Here is a 21,181-nt window from a genome sequence, read left to right on the forward strand (position 1 = left end):
TACTTAAGAAAAAAGTCTTAAAAGTAACCAGAAAAAAAGCCTGTTTGCCTATAAAGAATTATATTGGCAGCTGTCTTATTAGCAACGAAATATTATAGAAAAAATAGAATATCTTCAAAAGACCAAGAGAAAACTGTCAACCTAAAATTCTATGCCTACTAAATTTCTATTTTAATGGTGTAAAATGGCCCTGTGTGGGAGCTCATTTGATTAGAGTATTGTTCCAATACATATATCAAGGTTATGAGTTTAATCTCCAGTCAGGGCACACACAAGAATTAACCAATGAATGCATAAACAAATAGAACAACAAATTGATTCTTCTCTCTCCCCCCCCTTCCCCTCTCTCTAAGGTCAATCAATCAATAACATTATAAAATAAAATAAAATAAATGTTGTATAAAAAGAACATTTTAAGACAATGACTGAGAATGTTTACTCTCAAAGACTTCCACTGAAATGTCACCAAACGATATACTTCATAAGAAGGAAGGACTGGAATGCAAGAAGGAATGGTGAACAGAGAAACTTGTAAATATGTAAGTGAACTGAAACAAGTTTTGAAAGCACAGTGAGAATGTAAATTGGTCCAACTGCTTTACAGAGCTATTTGGCAATAATGTAAAGTTTAATGAGTGAAGTTGAGCACAGATTCTATGACCTAGAAATTCCACCTCTAGGTCTCTATCTGAGAGAAGTGCTGACATACGTGCCAAGGAGTCACACACAGCATGGTCCACGCCAGCATTGTTTATAATACGGAAAACTGAACACATCCTAAATGCCCACTAGCAAAAGAATGAATCAACAAATTTGGTATATTCAAACAATAAAATAGTATTCAGCAGTTAAAATTCATGAACTGGAATTACACAAATAAATATAAAAAAAAGAGTTGAGAAAAAAGAAAGTTTGCAGAAGAATGTATACAGTATAATACCATTTAGATAGATTTTTAAACACATACATCAGTATTCCATATTGTTTGTGAATTTACACATAGAGTAAAACTGTAAAACCATAAATAGAAGGGCTATCTCTGAATTAAATATGGCAAGAAATAAACAGGAGTTGAATTTCAATGGTGGGTACATGAATAGTTATTGTTATTCTCTGTACTTTACTGCATGTTTAAAAGACTTGCTTTTTTTTCTTTTTAATGAAGAGATCTAGGCATTTAGAAATAAGGGTAAAGAGGGATAAATGGCTGCATCAACCCTCAGAAAGGATGAGCTGTGGGGGTGGAATTAGGAGGGAGGCTGAGTCCTGAGCCCAGGGATTACAAGGATTAATTTAGATCATCCCCCAAAGGTGATCACCTGGCTGGCATCCCCTCACTGCTGGCCTTTTGGAGCTTCATCTCTGAGCCCTGGTTCACTTGGCCCCATACCTGCTGAGCCCTTTCCTCCTGCCCCCTAATGTCACCCCCCCCCCCAGCCAGTGCTAGTCTGGCCAGGGCTTGCCCAAATTTGGCAATAGATTGATTCAGAATAGATTGATTCAGAGCTCCTCTGAATGCTCTTCCAATCCAGGGTGGACGGTGGCTTACACCCCCAGAGCCAGAAAGACATTAGTCTTCATACCCAGGATCAGAGCTCCCTGAAGAGCGCTTGGATGCCTGCATGTCACAGTGGACGATGGCCTCTCTTGCCCTTCCATCCACCAGCCAAGAGGTCAGCAGTGAACATCAAGTGCCCACTGATCTTACTGGTTGAGCCAAAACCAGAAGGCACTGCAAGATGGCAGAACAGGTAGCCACTGGTCTTCCAGCACGGAGCTCTGTCAGTCACCAGAGCTCTAGGCCCCCCACGTTCCCAGTGCTAACCCCTTTCCACCACCGCTGACAACTGCCCTGCTCTCTAAGTCTGGACAAGCCTGATATCGGCAGTAGACCTTCTGGAAGGGGTCTGGGTGGGCTTGTTCAACAGCCTTTCCCTATGATGGGATTGCCTTGACCACAGGATCTGGAATGGAATCCTGATCTCTGGGAAGCAAATGAAACCTCCATCATCTCTCAGAGCACCTGGCTAAGGGGATGAGAAAAAGGGGAGGTGGGGGGGGGAGACTCTTACAGGGCAATGTTATGGGTTATCTGACAACAGTTAACTCCCTAAGTGTGCAATCACATGCTAAAAGATAAGACAGCATTTACTGCATGGTTAGAAGATTCACTTTTACTCTTTTTTATTCTACATGTCAGGTACTTTGTCAGATGCTGGAGATTAAAAAAAATGACTAAGATACCTTCTGAACCATCCATAAATTGGGCAGACGGAAGAGTGATCTTGACAGCCAGTGATTTCTAAACACTGAGGGAAGCAGGACAGGGTGAGCAGAGCAGGGACCTCTTCCAGGGCTGTCCAGGTGGCAGGAAAGGCGCCTCCAGTGGACTCCCCAACCAGGGTTGAAGGATAGGTAGGGGATGTCCCAGCAGAGGACTTCTTTCCTGAGGATTATAGGGGTTTGTGAACTTGACAGCCTGTGGAAGTGAACACAGACAAATATACCCTTGACCTTGTGAACGATAAAGAGAAGGCGTTGGTGTGCCTCCCTGGCTTAGGAATCTTCTCGCACTTTTCTAGATGTGCGGAGGCGCCCTGGTTCCCAAGTGTGTGTCCTCTCTTTCCCGACTGAGCCCCGCAGAGATGTGAGAACAACGGCCTTGGGCACCTGGTAGACAGACATTCCTTGAATGAATGGGCTTCCACATCCCTCTTCTACAAGAGTGATTATCAGCAGTTCCCACTCTGAGCCCGCTACACCGACGGGGTGCCTGGGGTCGCGGCTCGCAGCCCACGGGGTTGGTCTTCGGGCCGCAAAGGCTGCGTGAGGCCACAAGAGTGGGCCTCCTAAGAGGGTCCTGGTTCGGCTTGATGGGGACCTGGGGAAGCAGAGAGACGAGGCCCGGCATTTCACATAGGCTGACCTTGGCTTCCTTGCTCCAGCGCTCACGCAACTCTGGGGCGCGGGAGGCCACCGCGCGGGACTGCGGAAGGCAGCCGCGGGTCCGCGCTGACAGCAGTGGTGGCGGCGCCAGACCTGCGTGGTGGTGGCGGTGTGAGTGTCTGCGTGTTTGGAGGGAACTGGCACGGAGGATTTGTCCATCCATGTCCTTTTCCTCCCCAATCACTGAGCGCACTGAGAGGGAGGGGCCCTGACACACGGCGCAGAGGGGTCCCCGCGTGCTGCCGACCCCAGGCAGGACCCACCGCCAGACCAGGGGATCTTGTCGCTTCATTTTGGGGCAGCCTCGAGCCCAGTGCAGCTTCGATCCGCTCGCTCCTCTCCCTCGAAGCGGCCATAGGCGTGTCCGGGGACACGCTCCCTCGCCCTCCCCGCGCCCGCGCGCGGGTACAGGTTCCCTAAGCCTGAGTGCTGGGAGGGCTTCCGGGCGGCGGCGGACCACAGGCGGGGCGGAGTCAGGTGGCCGGGCCAGGCCCCGCCCCTAGACCAGGGCCCGCCCCCTCGGCCCGCCCCTCTCCCCTCCCCCTGCGCGCCCGGCTCCGGGTCCCGGCCTCGCCGCTGCGGCGTCTGCTCCGGGCGACCGCGGCGGCAGCGCGAGCGGCGATGGAGGCGGGTGCCGGGGCCGGCGAGGGCGCCGCGAGCTGGAGCTGCCCCGGCCCAGGTCAGAGCCGCCCTTCCTCCCCTCTCCACCGCCGCCTCTTTCTTTTCTCTCCTCCCTGCGGTCCCGGTGTCCTCCCTCCTCTCGCCTCTCCCTCCGTTCCAGCCCAAGCCTTTCCCCTCCACCTCTCCCCCTGCCGGGCCCGGTCTCCATCTTTCCGGGATGGGTCTGCCGCCAGCGGCCGCGTCCTCCCTGGCGGTCCCTCTCCTGAGCCCTCTCCATCTCGTCTGTCCAGCCTGGCGGTGCTTCCAGCCCTGGGCTCCAGACCCTGCCCCTTTTTGGCCCCGAAGCCGTCAGAGCGCGGGCGAGGGCGGGGCGGGAGAGGTCCGGGGGGAGCAGGAGGGGAGGGAGCAGCCCTGGCCTAGACCCCTGCCCACAGCCCGCCCTCCCATCACCTGCCTCCCCGCTCGCACGACCTCACCCCTTCAGCCCCTTCTTTATTGGTTCCTTTCCCCGCTCCCATCCTTGCCTCTCTCCTCCTGTCCCTTTTGGGCTAAAGAGACACCTGCCCTTTCTGCTGTGCAAGGGAGCAGAACCTGGAACAGGAGGAGGTGCCTAGGAGAGTGCGGGGCAGAGTCCCTGCAGGCCCAGCCCCGGAGGCTGCTGAGGGAGGCGAGTCGCAGCTCTGGGCCGATTAAACCGAGCACTCCCACCAGGATTTAAAACACAGGCTCCGAAGGGCTAGAAGGCATGCCCTTCCCCTTCCCTGCACCCCAACCCCAGCCGCCCCTGGCAGCCGACAACTCCTCCTCTCTCCCTGCTGGCAGGTCCCACAGTGACCACGTTAGGGTCCTACGAGGTGTCTGAGGGATGTGAGAGGAAGAAAGGCCAACGCTGGGGGTCCCTGGAACGGCGGGGGATGCAAGCTATGGAGGGTGAGTTTTCCAAGAAAGCTTTCTTCCTCTCTTCCTCGCCCAGGTTCCCTTCTCTCCTCCATTCTCCCCCTGACCTCCAGAGCTCTGAGCCTGATGGGGCTCTTGACCAGTTCAGCCCCCTCCTCCCTTCCTCAGGCTCAGGCTTTGAGGGAGGCTCCTCATGCATCCCTTTGGGGCCCTAATCACCACCTGACCGGGCTGTGTGTCCTGGGGGAGCTGCCAGACAGAGGAGCAGGCCTCAGTTGGACAGCGCTTTGAAACAGCTTTCCCGCAGGGACTGTTCTTCCTGCCTCCCGACCCAGATCCCAAGCTGTCTGTTATTTTGAAAAGCAGGGAAGTGAGCATGTGGCTTGTCATGCTGATGCCACCACCACACACTTCAGACACAATGTGGTTCTCTAGGTTAGCATGGTGCCTGAAAGAGATTGGGAGGGGGACAGGTGAGAAGGCCAACCTCCCAACACTCATGTGTCCCCACCCGCACCTCTGGGGCTTCATGGTTGCTCCCAACATCAGGCCCCTGAAAGGGTGTTGGTCCATCTTCCAGGACTTTTTATGAAGTGTCCCCAGACCCCTGGACACACTCAGTGTGGACAACTCTGCTTCTCCAAGGGGGACAGATGATGATGATTCAGGAGACCCCAGATGAACCTTAGGCTACTCCCATTGGAGAAAGTGAGACCAGGGATTCAGAATTTTAAAACCAATCAAAACAGTCACCATCCAGACAAGGTTTTTGCTATTTGGAGGAACTGCATTGCAGCAAAGGAGGGGCTGCTTGCCAACCAGAGGCTGGGGACCAACACACCCCAGTTTCTTAATGCATTAAGGGCTTTCTTTTACACACAAGCACAACCTCAGACTTCTCCCCCCAAAAAAACTGCACTGTGATCACCAGGGAAGGAGGGGCCTCATAACACTCAGGAGAGGGAAAGAAGACCCACTCCCCACCCCTACCCCTGCAAACACTCCGTGGGGAAAAAGAGGGCAGACTTCATTGAAAATTTCAAAAGGAGCACATTTGGAAGGCCCCCATGTTTGTCCAGTAAAACATTCAGAATCACTTCATTTAGGTGTGTTCTTTCTCTGCCTGCTGACAGGCAATGCCTTGTTATTATGGGAAGGCTAATTGCTCTTAAGCTACTGGGATAATTTTTTAACTTTCTACAAACTCTTGCCTTATTTGGCTTAAGTCAGCCCCAGTGACTGAATCCTTTTGTGACTACTTGTCCCACTACCCACAGCCAGGACTGGAAGAAGCAGGTGTCCTTATGCAAGCTTCACATGGCTGAGCCAGCACCTGGGTGCTCAGTTGGCCCAAAGGCAGTAATGGGAGGCTGCCAGGTGCAATACTGTTCCAGAAAGGGCCTGGGAGGAGGATGGTCTACTCCAAACTTGACCCTCACACCTGAGGATTCATGAATGCAGGTCCTGCCCAGGGGGTCCTTGGGGGACACCAGGTGGCACTATTATACCATCTCTGCCCTGGGCCAGTGAGATTGAAGGACCCTGGAAAGGAAGTTGTCTCTGACTCCTTGGTGGGATGTGTGTCTCCTAGGGGAAGTGTTACTCCCAGCTCTCTATGAGGAAGAGGAGGAAGAGGAAGAGGAGGAAGAAGAGGTGGAAGAAGAAGTGGAAGAAGAGGAGCAAGTGCAGAAAAGTGGCAGTGTGGGCTCCCTGTCGTTGGGCAAGCACCGGGGACTGAGCCTCACAGAGACAGAGCTGGAGGAGCTGCGGGCTCAGGTGCTACAGCTGGTGGCAGAGCTGGAAGAGACCCGGGAACTGGCAGGGCAGCATGAGGACGACTCCCTGGAGCTGCAGGGTGAGTGTCCATGACGGGGCCAGGGCCTGAGCCCAAAGGCTCTGTGTGCACTGGCTCCCGGGCCTGACGCCTGCTCCCCTTGCACTGCAGGGCTCCTGGAGGATGAGCGGCTGGCCAGCGCCCAGCAGGCAGAGGTGTTCACCAAGCAGATCCAGCAGCTCCAAGGTAACTCCCAGAACTCAGGGCTGGTGCAGTGGTGGCCACCCGTGCACTTCTGTCCTGAGGGTTTGGCTGAAGCATACACACAAACATAACCTAATCCAGTGCTTTGTCCTTTTATCTCTCCTGGCCTCACCCTCTCTCCCCATTTCTCCATTCCCCTCTTTTCCTCATTCCTTTCTTTTTGCGTCCCTGCCTGTCTCTTCTGTCTTCTCCTCCCCTTTCTTGCCCTCACATTTCACCCCTTCTCTCACGTTGACTCTCTCCTTTTCCTCTCCTTCAGCCTCCCTTCACATCGACGTCCCCTTTCCTTAGTTCTCCTGGTCAGTGGCAGGGCAGGTGATCAGGACTGGATTCCAAACCAGACCCTTTTCCCAGGTTCTTCAAGGGCACCATGGGAAGAGCAGTGAGTCAATGAGAGTGAGCAGAGGGGACTCTAGAGATCTTTTAAGTGAAGCAGATGAGAGCTTCTTTTGTTCCCTAGGACCAAGCTGTGGCTCCCAAATCCTTTTCTTCTAACACCCACATTCCCTTTGTCTCTGGGAAGCAGCAAGGTGAGCCTCCCACATTCATTCCACTGAACCACCAAATAAAAAAGCAGTTTTTATTACTTCTGTAGGCTTCCGGAAGATTTAGGGGAGCTGCCCTAGAAAACATCAGGGACTCTACTGGGAGAAGGGAGATCAAGCTCCCCCCCAAAAAAAGGTATAAATGGAGAAAAAAGGAAGGCCAGGAAGCAGGCCCAGAAAGGGCAAAGCGAAGGTGGAGGACAGGAAGGGGAAAAGAAGAGACAGATAATAAGTAAAGGTAGATGCAGGAACAGTAGACAGTTCAAAGGGGAGGGCGGAGGAGAGAATGGGAAGAGATGTGTTGCACAGAGCGGAGGGTGTGAACACTGGTCTCAGATCACCTAGGTTCCTGGGCCTTGCTCTGCCAGGTAATAAGCTTTTGCTCTTGGGCAAGTCACTTTTATCTTTCTGAAACATGGTTCCTTTTCTGTAAAATGGGGTTAATTTATTTGTTTATCAACCATTTATGGACTGCCTGTATACTTGGAGAGCCAGCTATGAACAAGACAAACTGGATCCTTGCCCTAATGAAGAGGACGTTCTAATCGGCAGAGACAGAAAAAAAACAACAACACAAGTTCAGGTGGCATTATATGCTATGAAGTCAGTGCAACGATATGAGAGAGAGAGATGGGGCGAGATGGGAGTTTATTTTTCACAGGGTAGTTAGAAAAGTCCTCTTTGAGAGATGACATTTGAACTTAGACCTGGATAATGAGAAAGATTGGTGGGAAAAGCATATCCAGCAGAGGGAATAGCAACTGCAAAAGCTCAGAGGCAAGAATGAGCTTCATGTGTTTGAAGGACAGAACAAAGGCCACTGAGGCTGAAGCACAGTGCATGTGGAGGACCATGGTAAGAGTCCTGGGAGGCAGGCAGAGGCCAGATTGCAAAGGCCCTTGTAGGCCAGCTGAGAGATTTGGCTCTTATTCTAAGTATAGAGGAAAGACATGGGAGAGTCCTAGCCAGGGCTGGGGTGATGTGCTCTGCTTTACATTTTAAAAAGAGCACTTTGACCACTATGTTGAAATTGGATAAAGGGAACAGAGTCAAAGCAGTGAGACTGGTCAGCACATCTTGCAATAATAGTCCAGTCAAGAGGTGGCAGTTGTGCCTGATCAGGTGGTGGCACAATGGATAGAGCGTCGGACTGGAATGCAGAGGACCCAGGTTTGAGACCCCAAGGTCGCCAGCTTGAGCGTGGGCTCATCTGGTTTGAGCAAAGCTCACCAACTTGGATCCAAGGTCGCTGGCTTGAGCAAGGGGTTTCTCGGTCTGCTGAAGGCCCACGGTCAAGGCACATATGAGAAAGCAATCACTGAACAACTAAGGTGTCACAACAAAAAACTGATGATTGATGCTTCTCCTCTCTCCGTTCCTGTCTGTCTGACCCTCTCTCTGACTCTGTCTCTGTAAAAAAAGAAAAAAAAAGGCCCTGGCTGGTTGGCTCAGTGGTAGAGCGTCAGCCTGGCGTGCGGGGGACCCGGGTTCGATTCCCGGCCAGGGCACACAGGAGAAGCGCCCATTTGCTTCTCCACCCCCACCCCCTCCTTCCTCTCTGTCTCTCTCTTCCCCTCCCGCAGCCAAGGCTCCATTGGAGCAAAGATGGCCCGGGGCGCTGGGGATGGCTCCTTGGCCTCTGCCCCAGGCGCTAGAGTGGCTCTGGTCGCGGCAGAGCGACGCCCCGGAGGGGCAGAGCATCGCCCCCTGGTGGGCAGAGCGTGGCCCCTGGTGGGCGTGCCGGGTGGATCCCGGTCGGGCGCATGCAGGAGTCTGTCTGACTGTCTCTCTCCGTTTCCAGCTTCAGAAAAATACAAACAAAAAAAAAATAATAAAAAAGAAAAAAGAAAAAAAAGAAGGTGGCAGTTGCTTAGATTAGAGTAGAAATGAAGATGATTCACTATGGGTTTTGAAGGTCAAGCCCTCAGGACTTCTTTTTTTTTTTTTTTTACAGAGGCAGAGATAGACAGGGACAGACAGACAGGAACGGAGAGAGACGAGAAGCATCAATCACCAGTTTTTCGTTGCGCGTGCAACTTCTTAGTTGTTCATTGATTGCTTTCCCACATATGCCTTGACTGCAGGCCTTCAGCAGACTGAGTAACCCCTTGCTGGAGCCAGCGACCTTGGGTCCAAGCTGGTGAGCTTTTTGCTCAAGCCAGATGAGCCCGCGCTCAAGCCGGCGACCTCGGGGTCTCGAACCTGGGTCCTTCCACATCCCAGTCCGATGCTCCATCCACTGTGCCACCACCTGGTCAGGCAGCCCTCAGGACTTCTGATGAATTGGATGGGGTATAAGAGAGACATGAAAGATGGTTGCCTTACACTGGTTGGACGGTGGTGTTATTGGGATGGGAAGACTTGGGGGTTAGGGGAAGCATTTAAGACATGTTTTCTACATGCTGAGTTTGAAATGGCCAATGACACCTAAATAAATATGTTAAATTGGATATCTGGATCTAGAACCAAGGGAGCAATTGGGAGATATCAATTTGGGAGTCATTTAGCGCAGTGTTCCCCAACCCCTGGGCCACGGACCGGTACCGGTCCGTGGGCCATTTGGTACCGGTACTCAGAGAAAGAATAAATAACTACATTATTTCCGTTTTATTTATATTTAAGTCTGAACAATGTTTTATTTTTTAAAAATGACCAGATTCCCTCTGTTACACCGGTCTAAGACACACTCTTGACGCTTGTCTTGGTCATGTGATACACTTATCCGTCCCACCCTAAAGGCCGGTCCGTGAAAATATTTTCTGACATTAAACTGGTCCGTGGCCCAATAAAGGTTGGGGACCACTGATTTAGCGTATAGACGGCATTCACGTCTATGGGAAATCACCATGAAATCACACCGAGATAGAGGAAGAGAAGAAAAGAGGATCCAGTGTCAAGATTACTCTAGTATTTAAAGGCCCATGTAGAAGGAGAAATGAACAAACAGAGACGAAGGTAGGAGGAACTGCTGAAGGCTTTCATGGCCTGGAAGCCAAGAGCAGAAAGTGGTTGGTGGAGATTAACAATCAACAGTGTGAAAAGTTGCTTAGTCAAGTAAGACGGCCATGTGGTATGGCAAGATGGAGGGCTCTGAGATACTTCGGTGAAGCCTGACTAGATTGGGATTGAAGAGGAAAGGGGAGGTGAACTGGAGAAGGTAAGTACAGGTAATTCCAGCAGCCATGTTTTGAAGAGCGGCAGAGAAATAAGGGAATGAGAAATAAAGTCAAGGGAGAGTTTTTTGGGGGTCTTTTTGTTTTGTTTTGTTTTAGATAGGATACACTAGGTCGTGTTTTTATTTTTTTAGATTTTTATTCATTGATTTGAAAGAGAGAGGACGGGACAGAAACATTGATTAATAGTTCCACTTATCTATTCATCATTTGTTTGTTTTTTAATTGAATGTATTGAGATGACTTTGGTTAATAAAATTACATAGGTTTTGGGTGTACAGACAGTGTTGTTAGGGCAATGGAAATGGTCCGGTACAGTATAAAAAGGCCTTTTCAGGCCCTGGCCGGTTGGCTCAGTGGTAGAGCGTTGGCCTGGTGTGCAGGAGTCCCGGGTTCGATTCCCGGCCAGGGCACACAGGAGAAGTGCCCATCTGCTTCTCCCCCCCCCCTCCCCCTCTCCTTCCTCTCTGTCTTTCTTCCCCTCCAGCAGCTAAGGCTCCATTGGAGCAAAGATGGCCCGGGTGCTGAGGATGGCTCTGTGGCCTCTGCCTCAGGCGCTAGAATGGCTTTGGTCGCAACAGAGCGACGCCCTGGATGGGCAAAGCATCGCCCGTGGTGGGCATGCCGGGTGAATCCCAGTCGGGCTCATGCGGGAGTCTGTCTGACAGCCTCTCCGTTTCCAATATCAGAAAAATACAAAAAATAAAATAAAAATAAAAAAATAAGAAGGCCTTTTCTTGGATCAAGGCCATTCTTCTTTTCAAGTAAGAAGGAAGTCAGACTCTAAGCAGAGAGGCAGGCAGACAACTACATAGGAAAATAAAGTTCTAGAGCAGTTTGTACTGAGTAGGGCTGTTTCTAGCATTAGATTTCATCCAAGCCGCGAACGGGGTAAAGAGTAGAGGCTGTAGGTCTGGTGAAGGCACCCCCAATCCCCACCCCGCGGAATAAACAGACCGTCCTTGCGCACACGCGCGTTGCCCGTTTCTGCCAAGAGGGGGCGCGCGCGGCCTCAGAGGTAGCTGGTGCTGCGAGGCCGTTCGGCCTCCACAGCCCCTCCGGGGGGCCGGGACCGGCCGGTGGAGGGAGGCCCCCCCTCTCTCAGAGACCTATTGCGGGGGGCCGACGAGATGGAGGCCATAACCTGTAAGTGAATACTGACTTGTCTTTTCCGCAACCTGACTCCCGGACTCTCAGCTTAGCCCCGACGGTCCCAGACACACTGTCAACTGGCACCACCAGCTCCTGGAGAACCAGCTTGGACCCTTCCACCCCCCAGCCAGGGCCCGCCCAGCCCAGCCCAGCCCAGCTTCTGGATAAGCTCCGCCCCTCGGGCCACTGTGGGCCCTACCCTTTGTGTTCCTAATGAAGAGGTTTCTTAGGTGGGGGAGGGCTGCCTTCATGGAGCTTATAGCCAAGTAACTGGGAGATCAAGGTTTTACGCACTGCCAAACTACAAGGTGCTTTGAGAGCATTTAATAAAGGACTTGCTTCATTTTTTTTTTGAGGTGGTGGGGGGAGAGGCTAGGGAAAGTTGAAATCTGAATGGTGAGTAGAACAAGCAAGTGCTTCAGGGTAAGGAATGAGATGTTCCACAGAGGCTGAGAGTACACTTGACACATTTCTTTTGTAAATTAACATCTATTATAAAATAGAGGCTCACTGTGAAAATTCACACAGCACCAGTTTACATGATGTAAAAAGTCACAGTCCCCATCACATGCTATCCTGCTCCTCAGAAGGAACTGCCGTTTCTGGTTCGGCACACAGATCTTTCCAGACCTTTTTCTATGCCTTGTGTATTTGTGTTACCTACTGTATATATAATTTTTTTTTTGCAAAAATTAGGTATTTTCTTTCTAGATAGTGTATTATGGAAATCTTTTCATATCTTCTCTATGACTGCCATTTTCTTTGGAATGGCTGCTGATATTCTGTTTCAACCATCTTCAATTTAAATGACCCTTATCAATCAGCATGTAGGGTATTTTTCTATGTTTGCTTATCATGCGATGAACCTACGTTTGAATTTCAGTTGTGAACTCTCAACATACATTATTTGGGGGCCAGTACTTACCACAGGCAGTTCATGGGAGCTCTGAAGATCTAATTTCTAACCTCCGAGACTGAACAGTCTGTGTACACTTTTTTTTTTTCAGAAAGGGAATTTTTGAAAAGACTCAGGACATCAGTAAAGTACTGTAAATTAGGTTTGGCCTTTAACTGTTAGGCGAGCACTTAGACTCACTAGTAGTACCTTTTGTTTTCAGTAGCCCAAGTTGCTGCTTTGGTGCCAAGCCTCAAAGACTGCTTTTCTACTTAACTTACTACGTAGATCCACTCTTTATTCCCTTGCTAGGTATTCTCTTTATTCCGTACCAGATGAAGCTATACTTCTCTGAAGGGTAGAGACTGGGTTGTCAGAGCTTTCTGAATAAAAAATTAAGCCTGCCCTTATCTTTGTGCCTCTAGAACATGGTAGATTAATTCACTTCTCCTTTTGGGCATCTCAACCTTTTCAGGTGAACTGCGGTCTCTACGAGAGGAGATTTCTCTATTAGAGCGTGAGAAAGAAAATGAACTCAAGGATATAGAACGGGAGCTGCATTTGGCCCAGACAGAGATCCACAATCTGCGACGCGCAGCGGAGGATTCAGCGACGGAACATGAGAGTGACATAGCGTCCCTGCAGGAGGACCTGTACCGGATGCAAAATGAACTTGATGACATGGAGCGCGTTCGGGGAGAGTATGAGATGGAGATCACTGCCCTCCGTGCAGAAATGGAAATGAAGACCTCTGACCCGTCCAATAGCTATAGCCTCTCAGATTTCTCTGAGATGCAAGGTAGGAGAGTGCAAGCCCCCTCCTTCTGGTCTGTGGAAGGTGGTCTTACTTAGATCACAATTTGAGAACCTCTAGAAAAAAAAACCTCCCAGGTTGAATTCAAGTCTATAAGAGAAAAAAATCACCAAGTGTCACACAGCTAACCCATCATGTGTAAGAAATAGCACCATGGAGATGTACTGTTTCTCAGAGAGCCATCAGGCATTTGTTGATGGGATTCTGCTGAAGCCCTTCCCTGGGAAGGACAGTTAGGGATGGGAGGGAGTCCAGGAGCCTATCACCTTGGGAAACTCTTCCCGCTGCTCCAGCATCATGGACGGCTTTCGGGGTCCTCCAGTCCTGCTGCCGGGCCCTAGAATGCTAATTCTTAGGCTCCTTTAGCCCTCCCCAAAGCAGAAGCTTTAGGGGGCAACAAATCCGAGCGCAAGACAGCTGGAGAGGAAAAGAGGTTATTTCTATTAATAAAGACATGAAGTACTCAAAAGCTCTGAGCTCCAAAGCTTTCAGACAGAGAGACTCCCAGCTAGTTGCTAGGATTCATGACACCAGGGAGTTAGCCTTTATTCTGAGGCTAGATTGATGATCTGGTTATAATGGGAGGCCTTATATTAGGCCAGGTCAAGCAGAGGCAAATCAACAAGGAATCAAAGAAATGCAAGGTTTCCCAGCTGTGACAGGCTTCTCAGAAGAGCCTTTGGATTGGTGACACTAGGAGAGGGCAGCCAGCCCAGTGGACAGGCTAGGGCTGGACTTACACAGGCCTCAGTTCGCCATCTTGGCTCCACCGATAAGCAGAATGAACTTAGTTTTATTATCTCTCTGAACTCCAGTTTCCATACATGTAAAAATTGGTTAATAAAACTTTACAGCAGGGAGACTTGACTTGGGGTGGTGACCACACAACGTAATATACAGATGCTATATTGTATAATTTTATTAACCAATGTCACCCCAATAAATTCAATTTTTAAAAGTTTAAAATTATCCAACAGTAAAAAACAAAACAAAGCTACAGCTAGATGAGATCCTGAGATAAGAAAAGGACCTTAGGGAAAATGTAGAGAAACATGAATAAAGTGAAGAGTTTAGTTAATAGTAATGTACTAACCTTGATTTCTTAGTCATAACAAATGTACCCATTGTCAGATATAAACAATAGGAAAACAAGGTGAGAACTCTCCCAGGGAATTCTGTGCTCTTCTGCACTCTTTGCAACTTTTCTGTAAATCCAAAACTATTCTAAAGTTAAAAGTTTATTTTAAAAAGAAAAGGAAAAAAAACCTTACAAAGCTATTTTGGGAATTAGATGGCATGCTTAGCGTGTTGAAAGCACTCACATACTAACTAAATCCAGGTTTGAAACCATCAAGTCTAATGCTTAGCACATGGTTAGTTTTCATTAAAGATAGTTTTCTCCCTTCCTTCTATGGTAATCTGCAGTATTCCAGGGACTTCTGATTGGAATAAACATTGGTAGTAAACTTGACTGTGTTAAAACTGACAGTAGGTAAGATAGGCCTTGTAATTAGAGCAAGCAAATATTCTCCAAGTATCAGAATTAGTATTCTAAGAGAAATAATTCTTAGAAGTGAATCAGTTTTTGAAATTGATTTTGAGAGTGAGAAAGACAGAAAGGTAGGGGGGAGGAGAGAGTAAGAAACATCAACTCATAGTTACTTCACTTTAGTTGTTCATTGATTACTTCTCATACATGCTCTGATGGGGTGTGTGGGGAGGTGTCTCAAGCTGAGCCAGTGACCCCTTGCTCAAGCCAGCAACCTTGGGGTTATGTCAATGATCCCATGCTCAAGCCAGCAACCTTGTGCTCAAGCTGGCAAGACCATGCTCAAGCTGGCAACCTTGGGGTTTTGAACCAAAGACCTCATCATTTCAGGTCAACACTCTATCCACTGCACTACCACTGGTCAGGCCTAAGAGAAATAATTCTTAATTATAAAGAAATAAAACAGATATGGGTATCTGTATTATCACAGTATTAAAAAGCATTGTACCTGGTACTAAGGGACATATGCTGGGGCATTTCAGCCGGGGCATTTTTCTGTGGATGCCTGAGTGTGATGAGTGGGTCTGGTTAGGATGGGCCCTTCCTTTAGCAGATAAAAGATCATTAGAGCCTGACCATGTGGTGGTACAGTGGATAAAACATCAGACTGGGACGCAGAGGACCCAGGTTCGAAACTCCGTGGTCGCCAGCTTGAGTGTGGGCTTATCTGGTTTGAGCAAGGTTCACCAGCTTGAGCCCAAGGTTGCTGGCTTGAGCAAGGGGTCACTTGGTTTGCTGGAGCCTCCTGGTCAAGACACATATGAGAAGGCAATCAATGAAAAACTAAGGTGTCACAACAAAGAATTGATACTTCTCATCTGTCCCTTCCTGTGTGTCTGTCCCTATCTGTCCCTCTCTCTGTCTCTCTCTGTTTCTGTCACACACACACAAAAGTTCATTAGAAGGAATTCTTTTTTTTTTTAAGTCTTTCTTAATCTTTTTATTACCTTTCTGTTATTTTCTTGCAATTTATGTTGTTTTTTTTGTTTGTTTGTTTGTTTTACAGAAACAGAGAGAGTCAGAGAGAGGGATAGATAGGGACAGACAGACAGACAGGAACGGAGAGATAAGAAGCATCAATCATTAGTTTTTTGTTGCATATTGCAATACCTTAATTGTTCATTGATTGCTTTCTCATACGTGCCTTGACCACGGGCCTTCAGCAGACCGAATAACCCCTTGCTGGAGCCAGCAACCTTAGGGCTCAAGCTGGTGAGCTTTTGCTCAAACCAGATGAGCCCGTGCTCAAGCTGGCTACGTTGGGGTCTCGAACCTGGGTCTTCTGCATCCTAGTCCGACACTTTATCCACTGCGCCACTGCCCGGTCAGGCTAGAAGGAATTCTTGACCACATGCAGGCCAGTGCATTGGCGTGATGGTTAGGGGAGTTAAAGAACCTTTAGGGTTGTCTCCTGGGTTGTCCCCGAAAGGCTAGGACCCCTAGGCAGCTTACATCTCTCAATGTTTGGTATTAAAAGTGTAATAGGAAGGTAATAAAACAATGCAATAAAGAGTTTATACAATAAACCAAACAATTAAACCATCACAAACTCCTGAAATCCCAAAACTCTGCCTTGGGTAGAGTTTCGAAGATGGATACACAGGGCAAATCTTCAGGGACAATGAAAAGAAAGGCAACCCCCTAAAAGGGGACAAAGACCTGTTGCAGCGTGGAATTTTCTGGGCTCTATCTTTTAAGCCTCTGCATGTGGTATCTCTTCTGTCTCTAGAGAGAGAGGAACAGGTCAGCCTTCTGCTGTCTGATTTCTGGGGTGGAAAAATTGGGGACTGGTCATCAGTGCTTCCTCCCTGGATTCTCGTGTCTCTCTCATCCCGTCCCCTGCAGAAGAATTGCAGCAACTGCGGGAACGCTACCGCTTCCTGAACGAGGAGTACCGGGCCCTGCAGGAGAGCAACAGCAGCCTCACAGGGCAGCTCGCAGACCTGGAGAGTGAGAGGTACAGCCGGGGGCTGGTGGGGCTCTGAGGACGGGGCTTTTCCCTGAATAGAACTGGGGAAGGCAGATGCCAGGCTAGCCAGTGTCCCTCCCCTCCTGGAGACCTGGTTCTTCCCACGGTGTCTCCAGGATACGGGTGCTGCCTAGAAGCAGGCGTGGGCCTCCAACCCAGTTGTCTAGGACTAGAGTTGAGTGAGTTCAAAAATTTAGTTTTCTTCCATGCTAGCCATTAGGGTCTGGTTTTCTGTGCCCTCAAGTAGCTCAAAAGTGATTCCTTTGTTGTCCACACAGACTTGATTCAGTCTAATGGCCTCCAGATTGGAGCTGGCTTGACACCAGGCCCAGCCTCAAGTCCTACTGGGCTAGCACTCTTAAAGCCTCCTAGAGCCAAGCAGGGCTTAGCAGATTGAGGTGCTGGGGACTTTGTACCCTTCTAAGTGTGTTGATTTGAGAGACAAATCACAATAAAATGACCCTTACCACTTCTTTGCCTAAAATGAAGGCGTCAAGGCTAAAGCACTTGGCAGGTGACACCAGGCAGAGGTCTCTCCCCAACACGGCTCTGGGGTTCTGGATTACAGGACACGAAGAGCAACAGAAAAGTGGCTGGAGTCCCAAACACTAAAGAGTATGATGTCAGTAGAGTCTCAAACTTCAGAAATGGATTTCCTAGAGCCTGATCCAGAAACCCATTTGTTGCGACAGAAGCTGCTGGGAGCCGAGGAACAGGTGTATGACATGCAGAACAAGGTAGGGGACAGGAGGGCCCTTTCCGCTGCCATATTTTTGCCTTCTCTGTAGACACGGGACACAGGGCTGACAAAGGAGGCATGCACTATGTATGGCGGGAGGTAGCACTCTGGGGTCTTGCTTGCGTGATATAAAAATTCCACCGGGCCTGTTCTCAGAGTGCATGTGCTGCTTGTAGTAAGTCGTCCTCCCATTCCACTTCCCACGCAGTGTAAGGAATTGTGTTGTGAGTTGCAAGAGCTGTGGAGTCACCGCCAGGCCAGCGAGGAGGAGCACAGGCGGCTGCAGCGGGAGCTCAAGTGCGCGCAGAATGAGGTGCTCCGCTTCCAGACTTCCCACCATGCTGCCCAGGTAAACCTGCTGGGAGGGGAACTGGGGAGGGCGCAGGGCCTTCATGGCGTCGCCACTTCCAGGGAGGACGAACGCGGCATTGCGGCTGTGCTCTGCTGGCTCTTGCGCTGCACCCGGGGGTACAGTCCACTGGAGACCATTTGGAGAAGTCACGTAGCATTGCGTTCTAGAAATGGCAGTCATTATGGAGTGTCTGCCTCAGAGAAGAAACCAGACCAGAGACCTCTGGGAGCTCCCCAGGATGTCTGCATCTGGAAGAGAACCCAGCCAGTCTGGAGAGGGCTCTGCTGTCTCTGGAGAGTGACAGTTCTACCCGCGTCCTCCCCGCCACAGAATGATGAGCTGAAGACAAGACTCTGTGCCCTGCAGCAGAAGTACGATGCTAGCCAGGACGAGCAGAGCGAGCTCTTGAAGGCGCAACTCCAGCTGCAGGCTGAGCTCCGGCAGCTCAAAGTCATGAGACCCACAGTCGTAGAAAGCCCAAGTGAGAAGGTAACAGCAGCCAGAGGTGAGGGGCAATTTAGGTGCCAAGAGGTTTGGGGAAGGTGGCTAAGAGTAGAGAGTGGAACTACCGCCAGCTGCCACCTGCAGCCTCACCGGTGAAGAGCTCCAGCCACCCTCCAGTACTGTGTTAGAGGAGGGGACCTCCAGCGGGTGAAGGGCAGGGAGATGCCCATCCTTAGACCGTCTGTGTCTGAGAGTGGCTCAGGCAGAGGAGTGAGTGGGCTGAGGATCCCAGAGGCGCTGCCCAAAGCCCCTCCGCCATAGGAGTTAAAGTGCCGGCTCCATAAGCTGCAGCTGCAGTACGAGAATGTGTCGTTTGAGAAGGATAAGCTGCTGGACGTGCAGCAGCAGCTGCGGGAGGACCTGCAGGACCAGGAGGCGGAGGTGCAACGCCTCAAAGACATCGCGAGCTGCTTCCAAGAGAGCAGTGAGAAGGTAAAGGCAGCTCCAGGTGAGGGCGAAGGTGGCCAGGCAGAGCTGCAGCGAGAGGACCGTGCAGAGGAGGTGTGGGAATTGTAGGAGTCGCCGGACGAGCCCTTGGTGAGGGAGACAGAGAGCTGCTTAGGAGAGAGGTGATCGCAGAGAGTCACGATGCTCTCAGCTTCCTTGGGCAGAAAACCAGCCTATAAAAAGGGAGCCCTCTCCTCTCCTCACTCCCAAAATGGAAGCCCCAGCAGGTCTCTGTGTAGAGCCTGTTAGGGACTCGTCCATCTCAGGGAGCCCTCAGTGGGATGAAATTGGGACTGGAAAGGACAGGGTAGGGGACCCCCTCGGTCACTGCCTGAGAGGAGAGAGTGCAGCCGCTGGGGCTCTGGGGTTGACGGCGGGCCTGCCTCCCCTGCCCCAGAACGCAGAGATGCAGTCCCAGCTGCAGGAGCTGAGACAGCTGTACCAGACCAGCACGGACGAGCTGGAGCGGCAGAAGCACATGTACAATCAGCTGGAGCAGGACTTCCTGCTCTCCCAGCAGGAGCTGATGCAGCTCAAGACCACCCAGCCCATCCCAGAAGACAAGGGAAAATGTGCTAATAAGGTAATCGTAATTAAGAGAGGTGACATCTCCTGGGCACTTGCTCTGGAGAAAGGAGGTGAGGGCAACAGACAAGTCATCCATCCATCCCAGGCACTTGATGGGCTCTTGTCCAATCACAGCTGCATGCAGCAAGGCAGGAAACAGAGGCAGAGCCCTGTGCTGTTAACTTTAAACCAGTTTGCCTAGACCTGGACCTGGGCCACAGGTTTGTAGGATCAGTACATCTGGATCCAGTCTGAACACTGGAAGGCTTGCACATAATTCCACGTGTCCTGAGATCTTGTCATTCATGGAGAATATACACATAGGCCCCTGTGTGTAACTTAGGGTTAGAACTAGAAGGAGAAGGTCTAATTTTCAGAGGTGGATTGCAGATGCTTTTGTCAGATGAGATGGTCTTGTGCCCAGAGCACTAGTTGGGTTTTGGAAGGACCTAGGCTCTTCCAGGATTTATTCTGTGACTTCAGAGTGCTTGAGTCCTCTAAGCTTGATATTTATTTTTTACCCCTTTTCAATGGAACAGAATACTACTCTTATCTCACTTTCTTTTAGTAATAAATCCTGGCAGTGATGAACGAAGCCTTCCTCACTCATTCTCTTTTTTTCATAGGTGTAAAATGCAAGTCATTATCAGTCAGAATGTGTTGAGCACTTTCAGGATCGCTGATAGGCGATGGAAAAGTGTTGAAGCACAAGAGAGAACAGGCCCGAGATTCTCACAAAATAGGGGAACAAGTCACATTCTGCCAGACTACTCAGTAGCTCCTGCCACAGCCAACAGCAGGCTGTGTCCCCTGGAAAAGGCCTTCAGGAGATGCAGAATTGGGGGATATTATTTGGGCCACCCAAACAGTTTACCTGCCTTTGTACACCCACACTCAACTTCTCCCTTTCCCTATTGCCACTAAACTCAGGAGTTAGGGGGCCCCTGCCTTCCTCACGACCTCCTCTCAGTGAGAGACAGAGCCAGCTTTTTCTCTGGTCATAAAACAGCATTGAGATTAGTCTGATATTAGATTTAAATTTTAAAAAGTTGTTATTTATTGATTGATTTTAGAAAGAGGAAGGAAATGAAAAAGAAAGACAGAAACATCAATTTGTTGTTCTGCTTATTTATGTATTCATTGGTTGATTCTTGTACGTGCCCTGACTGGAGATTGAACCCACAACTTTGGCATATGGAGACAACATTCTAAACAACTGAGCTATCCGGCCAGGACAAGATTTTGACTTTTTGGAATCATAGGATGATTTAGTCTTAATCAAATTTAGCAATAGCACATACCTTTCTAAAGATTTTAAAAGATGACTATAAAATGGGGGGAAAAAAAGGTGAAATTAAGTCCTTATTGGTAATAAGAGTAACCGGAAGTAGAATTCCCAGCAGGGCAAGAAAATGATATGTATATACACCAAAGGAAAGAGCCAAAGGCAAGGGAGGCGGGGAAACAAGAAGGGCAGGGCATTGATAACACTCCCATTCAAAATGCTCTTAGAAGGGACTAAGAGAAGAAATTTAGAGCACAGCCAAACAGTTATCCCAAGCAGCCTGCTGGGGTTACCTACTCAGCATCTAAACCAGTGTGGGTACAATGTGGCTCAGGATGGTCGGTACAGGGAGGGCAACCCTCCTAATTTGCAAGGGGCAGGAGGGCACTGGAGTGCTCTGCTAGCCACACGGGCAGAGAACGAACTACCTTCAGGAGTAACTTGCCCTCCACGCCCCGCTCCACCCGCAGTGTGATGCCCTGCTGTTCAGACTGACAGAGCTGCAGGAGAAGTACAAGGCCAGCCAGAAGGAGATGGGGCAGCTGCAAATGGAGCAGTGCCAGCTCCTGGAGGATCAGAGGAGGCTGCAGGAGGAGCAGGGCCAGCTGCAGGAAGAGTTGCACAGGCTCACGTTCCCGCTGCCCCAGGCGGGTGTCCTCTGGAAGGTAACCACAGCCATCGAAAGGCT

At 49.9% G+C, this 21,181-nt stretch overlaps 1 protein-coding gene across 7 annotated transcripts in view; it reads left to right on the top strand.

Annotated features, from left to right (window-relative positions):
* The first annotated feature begins 3,504 nt into the window (after positions 1-3,504).
* CCDC136 (coiled-coil domain containing 136) overlaps positions 3,505-21,181 on the top strand; it is a 29,808-nt gene continuing 12,131 nt past the window's right edge. For 4 of the 7 annotated variants that reach the window (XM_066262244.1, XM_066262248.1, XM_066262249.1 and 1 more), the window contains exons 1-12: positions 3,505-3,625; positions 4,390-4,497; positions 6,056-6,319; positions 6,410-6,484; positions 12,743-13,066; positions 16,476-16,587; positions 17,168-17,336; positions 17,547-17,687; positions 18,021-18,179; positions 18,456-18,626; positions 19,039-19,224; positions 20,964-21,158. In XM_066262244.1, the coding sequence (XP_066118341.1) occupies positions 3,568-3,625; positions 4,390-4,497; positions 6,056-6,319; positions 6,410-6,484; positions 12,743-13,066; positions 16,476-16,587; positions 17,168-17,336; positions 17,547-17,687; positions 18,021-18,179; positions 18,456-18,626; positions 19,039-19,224; positions 20,964-21,158 (1,962 nt within the window). In that variant the 5' untranslated portion in view covers positions 3,505-3,567. The remainder of the gene's footprint in view (positions 3,626-4,389; positions 4,498-6,055; positions 6,320-6,409; positions 6,485-12,742; positions 13,067-16,475; positions 16,588-17,167; positions 17,337-17,546; positions 17,688-18,020; positions 18,180-18,455; positions 18,627-19,038; positions 19,225-20,963; positions 21,159-21,181) is intronic. The other 3 variants (XM_066262246.1, XM_066262247.1, XM_066262252.1) reach the window with 3 other exon arrangements.

The sequence above is a fragment of the Saccopteryx bilineata genome, chromosome 2 (assembly GCF_036850765.1).
Source record: "Saccopteryx bilineata isolate mSacBil1 chromosome 2, mSacBil1_pri_phased_curated, whole genome shotgun sequence".
NCBI lineage: Eukaryota > Metazoa > Chordata > Mammalia > Chiroptera > Emballonuridae > Saccopteryx > Saccopteryx bilineata.